At 50.3% G+C, this 20,188-nt stretch overlaps 1 protein-coding gene across 2 annotated transcripts in view; it reads left to right on the forward strand.

The window, feature by feature from the left end:
• SLC6A13 (solute carrier family 6 (neurotransmitter transporter), member 13) overlaps nt 1-19,243 on the forward strand; it is a 44,130-nt gene extending 24,887 nt beyond the window's left edge. For both annotated transcript variants that reach the window (XM_006771307.2, XM_006771308.2), the window contains exons 5-15: nt 2,275-2,359; nt 3,238-3,370; nt 4,231-4,365; nt 12,279-12,382; nt 13,238-13,362; nt 15,202-15,314; nt 15,860-15,997; nt 16,745-16,847; nt 17,279-17,379; nt 18,306-18,476; nt 18,790-19,243. In XM_006771307.2, the coding sequence (XP_006771370.1) occupies nt 2,275-2,359; nt 3,238-3,370; nt 4,231-4,365; nt 12,279-12,382; nt 13,238-13,362; nt 15,202-15,314; nt 15,860-15,997; nt 16,745-16,847; nt 17,279-17,379; nt 18,306-18,476; nt 18,790-18,912 (1,331 nt within the window). In that variant the 3' untranslated portion in view covers nt 18,913-19,243. The remainder of the gene's footprint in view (nt 1-2,274; nt 2,360-3,237; nt 3,371-4,230; nt 4,366-12,278; nt 12,383-13,237; nt 13,363-15,201; nt 15,315-15,859; nt 15,998-16,744; nt 16,848-17,278; nt 17,380-18,305; nt 18,477-18,789) is intronic.
• Nucleotides 19,244-20,188: the final 945 nt, after the last annotated feature.

The following is a 20,188-nucleotide window of genomic DNA, read 5'->3' on the forward strand; positions in this document are numbered from 1 at the left end:
CCCCTCTTGCCCTCAAACCTTATGCTCCCTTTTCAGGTATTCCCTTGCCAAGCTTTGCCACCACCTCCATTCCACTAATTTTGAGTGAAAAGTCAAATCTTGGAGGCACTTCCCCTGCCACCCTCAGGTGCATTAGGCTCTTGGCAGTACCTGCACTGACCCCTGGCCCTGCTGTGGCTCCTACACGCTTTTCATCTGTTTGTTGGTCTGGTTTTCCCAAAGGTCTGAAGGCAGAAAAGATGTCTTTATCTCTATGGCCTTTGTGCCTATCACAGTGCTAGCTACATTACAAGCACTAAAAATATTTGCTGAATGAATCAAGTTTTAAAAATATGTTATATTCTAATATTTTCTTTATGTGATATATTTTCCCTCCCTCCCTTCCTCCCTCCTACCCTTCCTCCCTCCCTCCTTCCCTCCCTCCTACCTTCCTCCCTGCCTTCTTTCCTTCCTCCCTTCCATCTATGTGCACTGAAATACCCTTGACAACCAGCTTGTCAGATGGTGACTTTATCCAGATCTCAGTGGAGTTCCTCTTGTAAAATTGTGTGACTCTTTGGTGGCCTAGGACTTTTGCTTTAAGCCTGCCTTTAGTTTGATTGGGGGTGGGGTCTCTCTGAGACAATTCTGAGACAAATGCAACACCCAAGTCTCTTGCTCCCTGACATTTTGGACGTTTCTCCTGGCGAGTCTGGTTTTACTCCGAGCCGGGCATCTTGAATAGTGCAGGACGGCCTGTCCTGCGTGGTGAAATGCTTGGTGTGCTGAAGCTTCAAGGAAAGTGACATGTCTAGTGAAAACAGTGCCGACTGGCATTGCCATCCAACAGATATTATTGAGCTCCAACTCTGTTCTAAGAACCGAGGATGTGGTAACATATGAAAACGAAGGTCCCTGCCTGCATGGAATTGTCATCCTAGTGACAGGAGACAGACAGACCATACAGAAAATAAATGAGAAATAATAGTTATCATGTGAGAAGGCCTGTGGAGAAAAATAAAACAGGGAGGAGGTTTTAGGAATTTTAGGGGTGGGGGTGTAATTTTAAATGGGTCATCAGTGAAGGCTTTACGGAGAAGATGACAGGAGTAATGCTCCAAGGAAGATGGGGAGTGAGCCACTGAGACAACAGGAGACAGACAGAGGTGGCAAGGACTCCCAGTCAAAGGCCCTGGGGCATCAGTGCCAACAGCACCCAGGGAGAAACAGGGGTGGTGTAGCTGGGGCAGGTGAGTAGCAGCAGTGGGAGGTGAGGCCAGAGGTGATGGATAGATTAAATAGGGCCTTGGAGGTGATTATAGAGGTTTGACTTTTTTCTCTGAGTGGGATAGGAAACCTGTTGGAGAGTTTTGAACTGGGGCGTGACATAACTGGGGCGTGACATAAAACATGACTTACATTTTAACAGTGTCACTCTGACTGCTGTATGGAGATTTGATTAGGGAGGCAAGAGTACAGGCTGGAGTGGGGAGGCATGAGATGGTGGTGACCTGCGGCAGGGTGGTGGCAGTGGTGATAATGAGAAAGGTCAGATTCTAGGTATTTTGAAGATAGAACATACACAGCTCACTGCGCTGGATTCTAGCCCTCAGTCATTTACAAGCTAAGACAGGCTATTTCTAAGCAGACTCCCTTTCTTCATGTGTACGATGGGAAAACACTATCTGTCTTATTATTTTTGAAGATTACTGTACTAACAAAATGGAAAAAATACTGTAGACATGCTTTGTGAAACTCCAAAATTATGGACAAATAACTAAGAGCTACTGCTTATTGAGTACTTTACTGACATGTTTTCATTTGATTCCCTGTCGGTCCTACAAAGGGATGTTCACATGTCATTTGGGAGATGAGGGATGTGAGGCTGGGAGAGAGGGCCAAGGTTCCAGCCAGAGCTTTCTTGCACCTGTCCCCGTGCTCTTTAGCGACTTGGATGCGTAACGTCCCTAGAAGCCTTCTTAGTATTCTTCAAAGGTTTTGACTTTACACACAACACTTACCTGGGAGTATTTGCGTACTTTGAAGTGTGTCTTTCCTGATGCCATCTGATCACGCTTTAGTAAGAATATGCACCCAAACATTTAGAAACTGACAAGTAAAAGCATGTGGGAGAGGGTGGCGTGGGCTTGTCGAGGTTACGTGTTTAAGGATGTTTCGTATAGACAAGTTCAGCCCAGTTCCTTCCAGATACCTCACTTCCATTCTCCTGAAATTTCACCCCAAATACCGGTTAATGATTTTTCTCTTGCTTCCTTCTCTGGGACCCATGAGTAGAACACTGTGTGGAGTTCCAGAGGACCAATGGCTCCCTGAATGTGACCTCTGAGAATGCCACCTCTCCTGTCATCGAGTTCTGGGAGTAAGTGAGGCCCGTTTTTTATCCCCCACTGTGGGCTGTGTGTTTGGAAGAAGGTCACGGGGATGGGCTCAGCCAGTAGTGACTCCCAGTGGACTACAAGGCAAGATTTTCTATCTCCTTCGTTGGTGGCCCTGTCACGTCAGCGGCTTTTTTCTGTTGTGTCCATATTTGTGGTTAGTGCAGAACAGGTTTCAGAGACGAGAATTTTGCAGCTCTCCTGCCTTTCCTCTCCCACATGTCCACCCCCCTGTTAGCTAGTGCACACCCATGTGTGTCCACACCCTTAACTACCCTCCTCTCTCCAGCTGCATGTGTATTGTCTCTTAACTCCCCTTCCCCAATACTGCCATTCATCTAGGGCAGCGGTTCTCAACCTGTGGGTCGCAACCCCTTTGGCGGTCCAACGACCCTTTCACAGGGTCACCTAAGACCATCCTGCATATCAGATATTTACATTACGATTTATAACAGTAGCAACATTACAGTTATGAAGTAGCAATGAAAATAATTTTATGGTTGGGTCAAAACATGAGGAACTGTATTTAAAGGGCCAGAAGGTGGAGAACCACTGATAGGGCATAATTCCTCATATCAAAACATCCTGTAGTCCTGGTTGAGAAAATGTCTTTGCACCTCCTTCTCCCAGTTAAATTGATACTCAGCCTCCCAGAGCAAACTTACCTGGGAGCAGTTTATATTTGCCTCACTTTCTATCTACCCCCATCTCTGGGCAAAGGAGAGCCTCATGGATTCAGGTGACAAGAGCTGACAAGCCTTTGGACAAGAGCTGGGAGGCATGGCTCCACTGCCTGAGATGCAAGGGCCACGAAATGGAGGCTGGCAGCAAAGTGGAGCCTGGCTCAACCTTCTCTCCCCAGGAGGCGGGTCCTGAAGATCTCTGATGGCATCCAGCACCTGGGGGCCCTGCGCTGGGAACTAGCCATATGCCTCTTGCTTGCCTGGGTCATCTGCTACTTCTGCATCTGGAAGGGGGTCAAGTCCACGGGCAAGGTCCGTGTTAGAGAGCTCCTGGCCCTCCCATCCCAGGACTCCCTGCCTTCACTGGGGGTTCAGTTACCCAAGAGTTTCCTAAGTTGTAGCTTAGTCAGGGATGGGAGGGAATGACCCAACCAAGATTTGTATGTCTTGCCCTTTGATTCTATGCCTCTCCTGAGTTCAATCCCAAATCCTTCTGCTCTTTGGGGAAATTAAATGGAAGAGAGAGAGGGTGGGTGGGTCGGGGAGGACACTTCCAGAAGAATTTGACCTTGGAATATACCACATATGCAGGCATATTGCAAATAGAACATAGTTCATGGCTCCCTAGCTCAACATTTCTTTGGAAAAGGAATTCCATTAAGATCATTAATCTCAACATGATTCCAAATCAACCTAAGAAGCTGGGGGAACTGTTTGCCCTAGGGTGTGTAGGAATTAGAAGGGCATTCTGAGTTCTCCAGACTCCTGCCTTGGAGGCCTCTGACAAGGCATTCTTCCTAATCTGGTTGCACTAAGCTTGTAAGCTCTGTGAGGACAGGGATCATGTGTTACAGACCTTTTCATACCTGACATCCCTCGACATAATTCCAACATGCCCGTTGGGAGAATGCCTAAGTTCACTCAGACACTCAACAAATATTTATTGGGTATGTGTTGAAGGAGGGTGAGTGCTTTAGGCAGGAGAGGGGAGAGGAGAGGTTTGGGCTCACAGTTAGGGGAGGTGGAACTGAGGTGAGAGGGTAGGAGCAGATGGGGAACTCCTCTGACCTCTTCTGTAGCTGGGGAGCTCCTGCCTGCAGTTTCATTGCTGGGCCTCCAGCCCCCTCTCTCCTACTCACAGGTTTCTTATCTCTCATCTGCCCCTTGGCCAGGTGGTGTACTTCACAGCCACATTTCCTTACCTCATGCTGGTGGTCCTGTTAATTCGAGGGGTGACACTGCCTGGGGCAGCCCAAGGGATTCAGTTTTACCTGTATCCAAACCTCACACGTCTGTGGGATCCCCAGGTAAGAAGCCACAGACATGGGTTGTCCTGTGGCTCTGGAGGTGCTGGAGCTACAGACCTTCCCTGTGCTCTGTGGGCCAGCCCTGCTCCTGGCCCAACCCTAAAGCATCCACCATGGGCCAGAAGATCGCAGGCATCTGTTGGCAGCTGAGTGTGGTCCCCCTCCTTGGCTCACAGCTGCCAGGGAAGCCAGGGGGGCCTGAGGCCCTAGTAATATTTTTCAGGAGTGACAAATATGTCACTTACAACCTTTGCTCACGGGCTGTACCCTATCTACCCCCATCCCCTTTGTGTACTTTTCCTCTTGGCCATCTTATTTCACGCCTAGCTTCTCTCCTTCCTAACCCTCCATCAGCCCCCTCTGACTCCCTCCCTCTGTCAGACGGCCCATCTCTAGGCCCAGTTCCCAGCTGGGCGGGTGTTGAGTTGCCTGTCGGTCATTAAGAGGCCCCGCCCCTGCCCTCCCCTCAGCCAGCCTCCTCCGGGCCCTCACAGGGAGGGGGCGGTGCTGCTTGCTGACCGGAGGGGTTTGTAAAGCGGGGCCTGAAGTAAGAAGCCGCTGCCTCTGGTGGGTTTCTTATCTCCTGTCTGGCTGCCATTTGTGGAGGGCGGGGTGTGGGGGAGCTCCCCCAGAACCCTGAGATGTGCTACCAGCTCAGTGCCCGCCTTCCCCCAGGAGCATGCGCACAAGTTTGACAGCCTCCCTCCGTGCTGGAGGCTCTGTGCGCAAGACAGGGACCCTGAGGATGAACAAGTGGGTGGTGGTTCAAACATTTTAAATAGCGAGGCACCAGCGCAGTCACTGAAATTGCTGGGAGGGAGCAAGAGAAAAGGAGTGGCACTCGCCTCCACAGCCCATCCGGGCGACTCAGTTCACGCAGAGGCAGTGGCTCCCCCTTGCGCGGAATTTGGAGTGATACAGAAGCTCAGTTATTTCCAGCCTCCCAGCCGCCTGGCAGAGTTATGAGTTCTTCCATCGTGAATCCTACCAGGGCTGCCAGGGGCTCCGCAGTCAGGAACATCCCCATGGAGTCGAGTAGCCTCCCGCTCTGGGTATTTCTCCATGGTCTGCTGGTGGGACACGAGCTCCTCCCTCGCCTCTCCCACGTCTTAGTCACAACAGCGCCACAGATGGCTGCTGCGTCATCTCCAGTGGGGCGCAGGGTTGCAGTCGGCTTTAGCCACAAACTGTAGAGTCATGGCCATTGGAGCTGAAAGGGCTCCAGAGGTCATGCAGTGCAAACTCCTCGTTGCACAGATGAGCAAAAGGGGCCCAAGGTCACACAGCAAGCGGCAGGCCAAACAAAATGCACTTTTATTTTGTGACTCATAAGCCCTATGGCTTATCTGGAACCAAAGGGCTGTGATGGAGAGTAGGCAGCAGGCAGGTCTGGGCAGCAGAGCGGAGGGAGCCATTGAGGTTCTGGAGCAGCTGAGCCACAAATCCCACCTTGTTTGGAGGTCAGGCTGGGAAGGAGGGAACATGTTCGGGCCAGGAGATAGGCAGGTGGGCTGAGGGAGAAAAAGGAGAGAGGGTCCAGCATTTCTGGGACTGATTTATGGCTTCTGTGATCAGTGCCTTGTTTGTCCTGATCAGCGATTTACCGCTAAACACTGTTGAGTGCTTACAGTGTCTCTGGCATTAAGAGGTTTACATGCATTATTTCAGCTAATCCTCACGGCAGGTCAGCGAGGTACCCTTATTTTATAGATAAGGAAATGAAGGCCTGAAGAGCTTAAAGAATTTTCTGTCCTTGCACCTGCACCTGGAATCCAGGTCTGAATGATAAAAATTCCACATACGTTATAATCTCTTGAAGGCAAAGTCCCCATTTGTGTGTGTGTGTGTGTGTGTGTGTGTGCAGCAAACATAAAGAAGGTGGACCAGATAGCTTTAAACGCTGAGCGTTAATAAGGCCATCGTTCTGTGTCTGGGTTACTAGAGGGAATAAGACCTCTTTTAAATCCGCTCTCCAGGATACCACCTTTCCACCCCCAGCCAGCACAGGCTGTGCAGGAGGCATGAAGTTTCAAGGGCCTGGCTTGGCCCTGAGCTTTCGAACTGCCTGCCTTGTTAGCTGCCTGGTCCTGGCCCCATGCTGAAGTGAGGCCCTTGTTGTCTGCGAGCAGAGCAACCCCTGCAGGGTGGATGCCCTGCCAGAGCACTAATTGAATGTAGTTGGCATTCCCCAGGAAGTGTGATAATTCCAACTGGCATTTGCCTGGCACTTGAGAAAGGTACAAATTCCTGCTAGCCAACACAAAGACCAAAGACATCTCTCCCATGAGCTCTGGCGTGGGAGTGGGGAGCCAGGCAGAGACAGTGCTGGGTCATCTGGTTCCCTCTTTTCCTGCCAGGCTTTGTGTGCAGGGGGGTTGCTGCCTGCCCTGGTGCTCCCCAGGGCTTGTCTCCGTCCCATGAGGAACGGCCGCTGGTGCAGTGTGTGCTTTATCTGGGCACTTGTTTCTTTCCTTTTGTCGGTCCTACTGTCCTCTGTTAAGGGCAGGGTAAGGGCATGGGCTGGGGGGTAGGGTGTCCAAAGAGCCTTTGTTGAACCTTTTAAATCTCTGCTAAATGATTCTAATGAAGGATTTATTTAGGGAGGAGGTTGGAACCATTGAGTCTTTTAAAAATTGATATCGTACATTGAAATCAATGGGACCTCATATACACCTGAAACAAATATAATAATGTTTGTCAACTTAATTGAAAAAAAATATTTTTTTAAAGTTAAGATTTATGAATTGGGTGTCATCCCATCTAGTAAACAGAAGGGTGGCCCAAGAAGATGTACAAACTGGAAGGTTTTTGTGGGCAGACACGTTATTAGCAAAAGAAAAGAGGGTTGTTTCTGGCAGGGTCACCTTTGTGTAGGAAGGGGTAGTTGGGGTCTACAGAGGGCAGATAACTCTAAACCAGTCTGGCTTAAGGTCACCTTTCTGGGAGGAGCTGAAAACTGCAATTACGTTTTGGCTCTTTATGGAGTGGGAGGTGGGGCAGGTGACACCACCTTGTTTCTTTTTCTTAACCATTGGGAAAAGAGAAGGAAACCTGCTCAAGGGATGAAGGCTTTTCACATTCCTATTGCTAACTGGCTCTCCCAACCCCGCTGCCTTGATGACAGGGTTTTGAACCAAGTCACTTGTTCCTCCAGGCTAATGAGAACCCTATCCAAGGACAAATGATCCACAAGATGGATAATGACTGGAGGGGAAATCTCCTGGCCTCCAGTCTCCTGCAGATACTTCCCACTGCCTGAACCCATGGAGACAGAAAGGAGGCGAGGGAGTCCATTGGTACAATTGGACAGGGCAGCTTTCCCTGGCACAACAGCAGGAAAAGGGTGGAGAGCAGATACGGAGGTGCAAATAGAAGACAGGCGAAGTTGTTTCTAAGAGGCAGTTATGTGGAAGCAGAGTCATTAATATGTGTTTAGAAGACAGACAACAAGTAACTATCTTCATTCACTGACATAGGCATCCCAAACACTCACTGCCGAGTTCTTTAGAGACCCTGTGAGAACACATTTACCCTCCAGTTCTCTCTCTGCAAGCACAACCTATTTCCAAGAAAGTCCTCTTGTGTTTCTTCAATAAAGTACCTTTATGATTTTTCACTTTAATAAGAAAAGCAACAAGCAAAAACCACTAATTTTTTTCCTAATTTTTATTGATTTCAGAGAGAAAGGGAGAGGGAGAGATAGAAACATCAATGATGAGAATCATTGATCAGCTGCCTCCTGCACACCCCCTACTGAGGATTGAGCCCGCCACCCAAGCATGTGCCCTTGACTGGAATTGAACCCAGGACCCTCCAGTCTGCAGGCCCATGCTCTATCCACTGAGCCAAACCAGCTAGGGCCAAAACCACTATTAAAGAGAAAACCACAGGCCCAAAATGGTGTCACTTGTGCTAAAATCCCATGATACCAAACCTAGATTAAATATCTATTTGCAGTTTCAAACTCTCTTAGAAACATAATCTTGATCAACCTGTCTGGGATTTTCTGGTCAAGACCAATGAGGTAATTTCTGTAGAAGAAAGAGGCAATCTGCGAGGTAAAAACCTTTCACCAAAAAAGACATCCTGGCCCATTTCTTTTGCTGACTGATTCCTTCCCCTGCCCTTCTTCCTATGGGAACCTTTTATTTTGTACAAGCCCATCGGAGTGCCCTTTTATTTATTTATTTTTTTAAAAAATATATTTTATTGATTTTTTACAGAGAGGAAGGGAGAGAGATAGAGAGTCAGAAACATCGATGAGATAGAAACATCGATCAGCTGCCTCCTGCACATCCCCCCCTGGGGATGTGTCTGCAACCCAGGCACATGCCCTTGACTGGGACCCTTCAGTCCGCAGGCCGATGCTCCATCCACACAACCAAACTAGTTTCGGCCGGAGTGCCCTTTTAGTTGCTACGGGGCACACTGCCTGATTCATGAATTGCTTAGTAATTGCTAATAAATCCATGGGACCTCATCATCACTGAAAGGTGGTTGCTTTTTAAAAATATGCAGCCCAACAACAAACCAGCAATAGCTGACATCTCGATTATGTGTTTATTATTTGCCAGGCACTTTACTGAGTGTGTGACTCAGTGGAATCGTCCCACTAACCCTGGGAGTTTGGTGTTAGCCTCACTTTACAGATGAAGACACCAAAGCTTATAAACCTGAAGAAATTTATTCCAAATCACAAAACTAGCATGTGCGGGAGCATGGGTTTTACACCAAGTAGTTTTTTGGAGTCTGCTGTATTAATCACCATGATATTCATTTTTCCAAGAATAGTAATTATTTGAGAGTTTTAGTGGCTATTTTTTTATTATTCCAGAAGGTGGGATAGGGAACTCATATTTATCTTAGACATTTTACATACATTATTTAATTTATTATTATTGCCATTTTCCCGATGAGAAAAGTAAGGTTCAGAGGGGTTAAGTGACTTGCCTAAGATCATACAGCTAGTAGTTAATAGAGTTAGTAAATTATCCCAGCTCATTTTGACTCCAAAACCCAGGCTTTTTCCATTACACACTATTGCCTTCCTAAAAATAGTAAGTATAAAATCCTTGGGGTTGGGCTCCAAGTTGAAAACATCTTTTCTGTACCTCCCAGAGCTCACTCTCTCTTCCTTGGTGCCCCCAGAGAACTCGTTTCTGCCCACACTCCCCCAAGGGTCTCTCACACTTGTTTCATTCTTGGTTCGTCTCCTGCCCCAGCCAGAGACACATTGGAGCTTTGTTCCAGAAACCAGGGCTCCTGGCACAGGCTGGGAGTGGGCCGCCTGCAGTGGGAACAGAACAGCTTGCTCTGCTGGTTCCTTCAGCCCTTCTTCTGACCCCATTCCTTCCTCCTATCCCAGCAGGCTTGTCAGGCAGCAGCTGTGCATAGAGCTGGGCTTGCCAAGCTCCCAGTGAGGGGGCCTTAGTCAGAGGCATCATATCTGACCTCGCACTCTGAACGCGCAGCCCCCTGCTGCATTCTCCTCTGTTCTCAATAACCTCTCCTCCCAACTCGGCCTTAGTCTGTCCCCCTCAGGGTGAGGTAAACTGCCAAGTCACAATTTTTCTTCCCAAGCCCAAGTTTACAAAACTTTATAAGCACAGGATTTGTACCCCTGCCAGCACAAGGGCAGCCACAGACATCTCTGTGGGCACCAGGCAGTTTCCCTAGCAATGTGTGGGTCCCTCTCACCCCGTGGCTGCAAGGCACACGGAGCAAAGCTCCTAGGCCGGATGGCCTGTTATGAAAGATCACCTGATCTCATGACAGCGGGAGCCCCCAGGCAGAGAGGCATCGCTCCCTATCCCGCATCTCTGACCTCGGGGTAAATCCATGCTGTACAAGCTCAGTGCTGCTCATAACCAACTGAGTGAGCAAAAGGGAGGCAGGACAGGGTGACCTTCAGACCAGAGGTCAGTGAGTTTTCCTTCAGACCAGAGGTCAGTGAGTTGACCACCTTACAGTGTCTGGGGGGCAGAGTTTTAAAAGAAAAAATGATTTAAAACATCTCCTCATCCCTGGCTGGGTGGCTCACTTGGGTGGAGCGTTGTCCTGTACACCGAAAGGTTGCGGGTTCCATTCCAGGTCAGAGGACATACCCAGGTTTTGGGTTTGATCCCGGTTGGGGGCATATAGGACACATTGATCAATGTTTCTATCTCATCTCTTTCTCTCTCCCTCCCCCTTCCTCTCTCTAAAATCAATAAACATATCCTCATGTGAGGATTAAAACAAACAAAAATCTCAAACTTTTGTCATCAAACTGAATTTTGTAAACACCCATTCTTGTGTGCAGGTTCTTTCTTTCCATTCTTACCCTAACCCTTCTTTTGCTTTAGAAGTAAATCCTGATGACCCCTCTCCTTCCCATTATAATGTCTCTCATGTTCAAAAAAGTCCCCCAGTGTTTCCACCCTCCAGACTATTCCTTGGTAGCGGCCCTTCTGGGTCCGCCTCTGAGCCCTGTTCCTTGGTGGCAGCTTCTGCCTCACAGAACTCCTTGGGGATGGGAGCCACAGTGAGCAGGGGGAGAGGAGGCTAGATATTCCCCACTTGCCTTCACCACCTTTCCCTGCTCTTTTCCCATTCCTGCAGAAAGGGAAACATAACAAGAGGAGTGAATGCCAGGATGCATCTCTGATGCCAGCCTGGGGGCTGCAGGGCAGTGATTTCCACATCGGACTGCTCAGTAGGATCACCCAGGAAGCTTTGGACACGATACAGATCTGGGTTCTCCTTTAGCCCTAGGGACTCAGTGTCTCCACTGGGGATGCTGGTTGAGGAATCAATGTGATTCTGATGTAGTCAGCTTGCCAGCGGGTCCCTGGGACCCACTATCATGCCCAACAAAATGGCACTTTGGTGGGTGGGTGTGACAAGAGAGAGCAGCGGAGGTTAGGGTGGTGGCGATGTTAGGGAGGCAGGGAGGACAGGTAAGGGCCGTAGGAGCTTTGGACAGAATGAAGCTGAGGCTTGGGTGTGTGGGGGCATTGGGAACCTGATACAGTGAAAGGAAATTGGGCACGTGTGTGGGGGCTACTGGGGTAGAGCCAGACAACAGTCAAACTGGAACACAGAGATGCTGGGACAACTGCTGGCTTCCAGAGCTTGGTGTTCCCCTGTAGAGCTCACATCCTCCGAAGGCAGGAGGCAGGCGCCTGGGAGGATCTGTCGCCCCAGGACTCCACCTCCTGCCAATCTGCAGGGTTGCCTGGTCCTGTTTGCCTTGATGTGCTTTCTCTTTGGGATGTTATTCTAGCTGTTAGACCTAAATCATAACACGCGCAGGCTGGGTCAGCAGCTGAGACAACAGTGACAACAACATACCCTGTGTTAGCTGGAGAGCTCTTCCCCCCCAAGGAGAACAAAGCCCTTTGCAGATGCATTTCTGTTCATCCTCTTGACTTTCTGGTGAGCTGAGGATTACTATTCCTGCTTTTCAGACCGAGGGTTTGGGGGCACGAGGGGAAAAGCTTCATCCCACGTAGCACTGATATTACGGACCATTAGCTCAGAGATCCTGTCTCTGGTCACACCTCCAGGAGAGCCCAGGACAGGAGATGGTGGAGGCAGAACCAGGACTTTGTTTCTTTGATAGAAACCTGGTGCCATACCTCGCTTAGTTCCAGGGCACCTCCCACTCGCTCACCCTCTCCACCATGGTCCTTCTGTCTTCTTCGAATGCCTAAAGCCGATGCCATCGTGGTAGCGCACAAGAAACCCCATCTAGGGGCTCAGGAAGTAGAGCCCATTGGGGTTGCAGGGTCGCAGCTGGGCCTGCACAGGCTGAGGGCAGGATTCTCGTCATCCCTAGCCAGTGCCTGGCTCAGCCATGGTCCGTGTGCTCCCACGGAGCCCAGATGCCCTGGTTCCCTGGGGTGCAGCTTTCTTGCCTTTTCCCTGTGTAGGTGTGGATGGACGCGGGCACCCAGATCTTCTTCTCCTTCGCCATCTGTGTAGGGTGCCTGACAGCCCTGAGCAGCTACAACAAGTACCACAACAACTGCTACAGGTGACTGGGGAGTGGGCCTGAGCCACAAACCCACATCCCACTGTGCCTCCGGCCGTGCTGGGTCAGGGGTGATTTCATGGATTCGCCCACCCCCACCCTTCACCCCACTTTCCAATACTCCAGGGCTACCAGTTGCTGAAAGGGGCCAACTGCAGCCTAGGCAAATGGTTGGCAGGGGAACGCAGCAGGGCCCTGCCTGGACCCCGGCTAATGAGGGGTCATGGGGCTCAGGATGCCAGTGAGCCTGAGGAGTAAGTAGTCATGCCATGCAGTGGGGCCTCCGCCTGTCCTGCTGTGTATGGGAGCCCTGGCAAACACGGATTCCTTACCCACCCTCCTTCACCCCTGCCCCAGCTAGTGTCCCCTCCTCATGGTTTCCTTTTCATACCTAGCTCATATCAGGGAATTTAAGTCAATTTTAATATCAGCCCCAAATAGCATAAAATTTCAGATTCAGATTTAGGTGACTAAGAATCATTGGTTGCTTGGAACTACCCAGGCCTGCATCCTGGGCGTTAGCACGGCGCACTGAATTGTGTCAGTGATGGTGTCCTAAAGGTGTGGTGACAATGTGTTGGGGAAGGGAGGCTGTGTGGTAATTTGTAATTTTTCGATTAATATTTTACTTCCTCAGAGCCTCATTCTTTTGGGATGGCCTTGCTTTATGCCAAGTCTAAGCCAGTGGGGTTGGGGGAGCAGCATGGTTCCTGGAATGCTCATCGTCATTCCGCCAGGCAGCCCCTCCGGCCTGTCTGCTGGGCGGGCCGGGCTCCCCTGGGAGCCCGAAGGCCTGAGACACTGCAGCTCTTTCTGACCTACCTGTCCCCCCGCCCCCCACCCCCATCTCGCTCACAGGGACTGCATGGCCCTCTGCTTCCTCAACAGTGGCACCAGCTTTGTGGCTGGGTTTGCCATCTTCTCCATCCTGGGCTTCATGTCCCAAGAGCAGGGGGTGCCCATCTCCGAGGTGGCTGAGTCAGGTGAGTGCTGGGGAGGCCTGAAGCTGTGGATTCTGTGAGCTTTGAACCTTCGCCAACTGGGTTCCTGAGGCGTTTCTACTGTCGCCTTCACGTAGGTGAGCTCTGGTCACCTTTCAGTGGGTCTCTCAGGAAGACCTGGGGGAGGACTTAAAAACAGCAATTATGGCTTCAAAGGGTTAATGGGTATATAGTGATATTTTTCTTCCCATCCCAATGTTATTAGGCCACCAGTGTTATCAGCTTCATGTTTATCCCTACAGAAATAGCTTAGGTGTATGAGAAAAGCACATCCCCATATATACATGCACACGCATTCACACATAGGGACATATTGCTATTGCTACTTTTTACCCCCTAAAAGGGGGTAAAAAAAATGAATTGATAGCACACGATATATACCGTTCTTCACCTTGACTTGTTCACTTTAAAACCCCAGAGGTAAGTTTATATTGGCTCATAGAGTGTCTTCCTTTTTCAAGTGAATGCTTTCCCACTATGCAGTCTTCTTATTGCTTCTTTTAAATAAAATCAAGGACTGGTTTCCTATCTGGGTAAGCTCTAAATGTTTCTTTTGCTCTTCCCCTATTCTTGAAGATCATCCACTTATACTCTGTAGCAAGACAATTATTTTTTTTATCATAGCATTCACAAGCACACCCTTGTCATACATAGTGCCAAGCACTGGGCAACTAACATCACTGACTCTTATTAAAAGTGATAATATTTTGCCCTGGCCAATGTAGTTCAGTTGGTTGGGCATCATTCCATGCACCGAAAGGTTGTCGGTTTGATTCCCGACAGGACGCCTGCCTGGGTTGCCGGCTCAATCCCCAGTAAGGGGCATGCAGGAGACAGCTGATCCATGTTTTGCTCTCACATTGATGTTTCTCTCTCGTTCCCTCTCCCTTTCTCTCTCTAAAAACACAAAACAAAAAACAAACCAGTAACACATCTTTTTAAAAAAGTGATAACATTTCACTTTTATTAAGCACTTACTATATGCCAGGCACTGTGCAAAGCATCCTGCCTGTGCCATGGGGTGGGAAGCTGGGAGGCAGGTGCTAGTACCACCCCCCTGCTCACCAGTGTGGGGAGCGGGGCTTCAAGAGGTAAAGGACTGTTGAAGGTCACAGGTTCACACCCTTTTGTTTTTCAAAGGAAGCTTCCTACAAATGAATCCAAGTGCTGGCATATGACTCTGTTCCTGCTATTTAAGCCAGCTGAGAGGAACACTAATTTATTTGAGAGATTGAATGTCAACGATATTCTGGAAATAATGCCAGTTCACTGCTTGTAGGGTGACAGTAAAGGCCCAGGGAAAGGGTGGGGGGCAACTGGTGGCCCCAGGTGCAGTCTAGTCTTGGGGGAATTCTCTTTGGAACCATCTCCTCTATAGAAAGAACACAGCAGTTGCCTTAGTTGATGGGGGAACATGAGGGCTCCAGGCCTCATCAGACCCTGCCGCTCCCTTATTTTACCCACACAGCCTGCCTAGTCCCTGAGTTCTTCTACAACCTCTGGTTTGGGGCAATAGATCTGGAGAGTGAGTCTGGACGATTTGGGATAGAACTTACAGAAATGCAAGTGATATACCCCTTTCTCTTTTCCAAAACCCTTTATACACACAGCCTCTAGGTTCTATTCCTGCCAACGAGAATACAATGAGTGCTGCCTTGAAAATTTGGGGACCAGGTAGAGGTTTGGGTGGTTTCTCCTGGTTGAGGATGGTGGTGGTGATAGTAACTTTGGGGTGAAGTTTCCTCTGGCTCCAGGTATTCCATGGTGCCACACTGAAGCTGGCCCAGGCACTGGGTTCTGTTCCTCTGCTTCCTGCTGCAGGCCCTGGCCTGGCTTTCATCGCCTACCCCCGGGCTGTGGTGATGCTGCCCTTTTCTCCTCTCTGGGCCTGCTGCTTCTTCTTCATGATCATCCTCCTGGGACTGGATAGCCAGGTATCAAGAGGCAGCTACTCAGAGGCTGAGAGATGAATCGGTGTGGGTGGGCTAGGCCAGGGGGAGCAGAGGCATGCGTTTGAGCTTGATGCCATGATGGACCTTAAAACAGTTGGGGACTTGGTGAATGTCAGACGTGGATGCCCTTCCAGGGACCAAGAGGAGCTTGAAGGGTACGTCTAGAGCAGTGATTCTCAACCTGTGGGTCGCGACCCCTTTGGGGGTCGAATGACCCTTTCACAGGGGTCGCCTAAGACCACCGGAAAACACATATATAATTACATATTGTTTTTGTGATTGATCACTATGCTTTAATTATGTTCAATTTGTAACAATGAAATTGGGGGTCACCACAACATGAGGAACTGTATTAAAGGGCTGCGGCATTAGGAAGGTTGAGAACCACTGGTCTAGACCTAATTATGCAAGGATTGCTCTGGAGACCCGAGTCAGAGAGCCTGGCTGGGCTGAGCCAGAGCTAGTTGCTGGAGCTTATTTTGGGAGCCCTCTTTCTCTCACCCAAACATCCAGGCCAGCCCAGCCAGTTTGTGTGCGTAGAGAGCCTGGTGACGGCGCTGGTGGACTTGTACCCCCGTGTGTTCCGCAAGAAGAACCGGAGGGAGGTCCTCATCCTTGGAGTGTCTGTCATCTCCTTCCTTGTTGGGCTGGTTATGGTCACAGAGGTGAGGCTCTGGGAGGCTTGGAGGTGGGGACAGGGCGAAGATGTGAAGCAAAGGTGGCAGCTGCCACCTGTTCGGTGAAGCAGGCTGCTGTGGCTTCAGGGCACTGGGACTCTCCTTTCCCAACCACAGGAAGCACAAAGTAGGCAAGTCCCTCCTCTGGCCTTTGGGCACTGACCACCTACTTCTGGGGAATGGGTGAGGAGTAATCTGGCTCCATGTTAAACTAAGAGGTGTGGAAAGGGTAGTCTTGGATTAGGAAAAACTGCCTGTCCAACAAGTTTTCATAATTTCCCAGGCGGCTGCACCAAGTTCTGGGGATAAACTTCAAGGGGAGAAAGGTCGCCCTGGGAATGGGTGATATTCTGTGTGACGTCTCAAAGGAGAAGGAAGGCGATGGGGCTTGTCAGCCTGGTAATACCAATGCCAGCCCCTACCCTGATCTGTGCCAAAAAAAAGTGCACATTATGTCTTGGACGTTTGGGTCAATCCCAAAATGTTCTCGGGGACAATCTAATAATAGCTGTCTTTTTCATCTCTCATCCGTCTAAAAACAATAATAAGAAATAATTATTGTTTCTTACCTACCTAGTGCCTTACAGCGTACAAACTACATTCTCTTTTAATATCTGTCTTCTGTGATCCCCACCAACTCTGTTCTGTGCCCCGAGGGTGTGAAGCTGGATGGCGAGGGGCTAAGTCTGTCTGTTTCCTCTGAATAAATTCTGTTTTTTATCTCCTCCCTGGCAGGGCGGTATGTATGTGTTTCAGCTCTTTGACAACTACGCAGCCAGTGGCATGTGCCTCCTGTTCGTGGCCATCTTTGAGTCCCTCTGTGTGGCTTGGGTCTATGGTGAGTGACTCTCCCTAACCCAGTATTCACCTCTACCCCAGCCAAGGCCCTTAGACAAAAGAGAGGTGCCCACTGCTCACACCCACCTTTTCTTTGGACCCCTCCTCTACCCAACCTCAAAAATCTCAAGAACCGTAAGTTGCTACCATTAGAAGGGCCCTCCAGAGGTTACCTTGCCTACCCTTCTGGTTATGGCTGCACCGAAACCATTTCAGATGGGCCCATATCCTGTCCTATCCAAGCCTTTTCAGCCTGTAACAGACTTAACCATCAGAAAGTTATTGCCTCTGAATCCCAGGGAAGAGCTTTCCTCCAGCAGGGATCTGTGAAGACAACCACGATATCTCCTGTGCAGCGGTCCTTGCCCATCTTGGTACTTTGGATGCTGAAGAATGTCCTTTCTCTCCCTTCTTTCCTTCTCTACATTGTAGGAGCTGGGCGCTTCTATGACAACATTGAAGATATGATTGGGTACAGGCCTTGGCCTCTTATCAAATATTGTTGGCTCTTCCTCACACCAGCTGTGTGCACCGTAAGATAACCTTCAGGGAGGGAAGCCGGACGAAGGGATAGAGAGATGATAGCAGGAGGCTAGGTAGGCTGTTAGTCCAAGAAGGGGCTTCTCTGTGGGCATCGAGAATCATTTTAGATTTTCATCCATCCTCCTGTTGGATTTTAGACAATGACAGCAGAAGCATAAACTGAGGTCCAGAGCTGTCAGACTGTGTGACCAGCAACACAATGTGAGTGTTATGTTGCAGGCAGGATGGAAACCCAAGTGCATTGGGCCACTCATGATAATACTGAGAACCACAGCAATAATAAGCAAAAGTTATAGAGCACGTACCTTGTGCTGGGCACAGAGTGCTTTATATATCTTAACCTATTTAATCCTCACAAGGACCCCACAAAGTAAGAACTGCTATTATATTTATTTGACAGAGAAACTGAAGCCAAAGGGATTTAGTAATGTCCCCGAGCTAAAAAGTGGCCGAGGGCTAGGCTTCAAGCCTAGGTGCTGGGCTCTAGAGTCTGAGCCATGAACCACCTGCTTCCTCCGGTTTATCCATCTGAGTCAGCCACTCCCCAGCACGCACTATATTCAGGATCTAAGTGGGGCCTACCCTCTATCCTCGAGGTATGCAGAGCTTCACCAGATGGTGCAGGAGACTTAAACAACTGAAAGCAGCAGCAGGCACACTGTCATGTCTTAATTGGGAGCCAATCATGTTTAGAGGTGCCCATGGGCACAGGAGCCCTGGAGGGACAGGGTAGGTGACCGGGAAACACCCACTGGGGGTATGTGGATTCTGAGCAGAGTGTGGATGGAGGCTGATTGGCCCAGATGAGTCTGAAGGAAAATCCAGGCTGGAGTGTGATCTCTGCCAGTTCCTCCAGGGGCGCAGAGGGCACAGATCCCTGCTTCCCAGCCCCTTTCTCTTCTGATCTCACCCTCAGGCCACCTTCCTCTTCTCCTTGATCAAGTACACCCCGCTGACGTACAACAAGAAGTACACATACCCCTGGTGGGGGGATGCCCTGGGCTGGCTCCTGGCTCTGTCCTCCATGGTCTGTATTCCTGCCTGGAGCTTCTACAAACTCAGCACCCTCAAGGGCTCCTTCAGAGAGGTAGGAAGTGAGTGGGGAGGAGGGCAGTCAGAGGGAGAGAAACCCTAGTGGATGATGGTAGATGGCTGCCTGCCAGGGTAGATGCTGGTGCACTGGGGGCCTGGTGTGGGGACCGGGGCGTGATGGAGTGAGTGCTTAAAAGTCTCAGAAAGAGACTGGATGCCTCCAATACACAGGCTGTGATTATAGGGCAGCACCTGGAGGGCATGATTGTGTATGGGGAGCAGGGAGGCATTGGTGATGAGGGCAACTGGAGACCTGCTACCCCCTCCCCGACTCCACCTCAAGGCAGCCACCTCCACTCTCCTTCCAGAGAATTCACCAGCTCGTGTGCCCAGCTGAGGAACTGACCCAGCGGAACCAAGCAGGACCCTCTGCCCCTGCCACACCCAGGACATCACTTCTCAGACTCACAGAACTAGAGTCCCACTGCTAGGGGGCAGGCCCGTGGACAGTGCCTATGGGCCTGGCTGTGGGGACAGCTGCAGAAGGGGAGGGCAGGAGCAGTCCCTCTGTGCTTCTGTCTCCTACCTAGGGTAGATAAGACAAAGGGGCATTTTGGAATCCACCTTCTGAGCTGGGTGCCTCTCATTCCAACTTCCCTGCCCCAGGGGTGGCTAAGCAGGTGTGAGCTGCTAGTATCCACAGCATCCCTTTTAAGGTGGGCTGGGGAAGCTGGGTGAGGACTGGTGGGTGGGATGGGAGGTCTGTTTGGCTTCTGGGCCCTCTTACCCTTCATCCCATTAAATCCAAGTTCTTCCCACTGACCGCTAGGAGTTCTGCCTGGTTCCTGCCCCTCCGCCTTGCTACCTTGACCCCTTCATCACTTTAAACTGTGGCTTTAGGAGACCCCGTCTCCTTCCCTCGCTGAGTTCTTGTGCACATGAGCAGAGGGGATTGCTGTGGGGAGAAAGGTGATGGGGCTGACTGAGCTCTTCCATCACCAGACACTCGGACCAGAGCGGGTGGTATCTGTCACACCTCTGTCTGCTTCTGCTAGAGTCCTTCCCTCCTCCTCCCCTCTGTGGAATAAGGAAGGCAATGGAGAGGAGAATGAAGGAGGAGCCCTTCCTAGCTACAGGAAGGAAGTGGAAAAAGTGGTTGGGCTTCTTCTGCCCATGTTTCCCTTGCCTGACCCCGCCTGCCAAACCTGTTTCTGTGTGCCTGCCTGCCCAGGGCTTGGCGTCAGGGGCATGAGAGGGACAGCAGTGGCACTACCCGAGCTCAGCCAGCAGAGGGACCCCGCTTCCTCAGGACTCCAGGCTCTTCTGCTGAAAAGAGGATAGCTACCACTGCAGCACCACCAGACACGGCCACGAGGGGGTGGCCTGCGCTGCGAGATGAACTCTTAGGGTTAGGCTGCAAAGAAGACCCAGGTGGACATGGCCTTGGCCCCAGAGAATCCCACAGGTGTGTCCCACAGCCTCACCTCTGAGCTGTGTGTGGAGCATGTGTGTGTGGAGCATGTGTGTGTGTGTGTGTGTGTGTGTGTGTGTGTGTGTGTGTATGGCTGAACACACACAACTGCATTTCTCCCTGAACATGTGGAGGCTTTGATGGTTCTTTTCTTTCTTTACTGATTGAGGTATTGCATATGTATCCTTATCCCCCATTGCCCCACCCACCCCGCTCATGCCCTCACCCCCCTGATGTCTGTGTCCATTGGTTAGGCTTATATGCATTCTTACAAGCCCTTTGGCTGATCTCTCCCC

Source organism: Myotis davidii, unplaced genomic scaffold, assembly GCF_000327345.1.
Source record: "Myotis davidii unplaced genomic scaffold, ASM32734v1 scaffold944, whole genome shotgun sequence".
In the NCBI taxonomy this organism is placed as follows: domain Eukaryota; kingdom Metazoa; phylum Chordata; class Mammalia; order Chiroptera; family Vespertilionidae; genus Myotis; species Myotis davidii.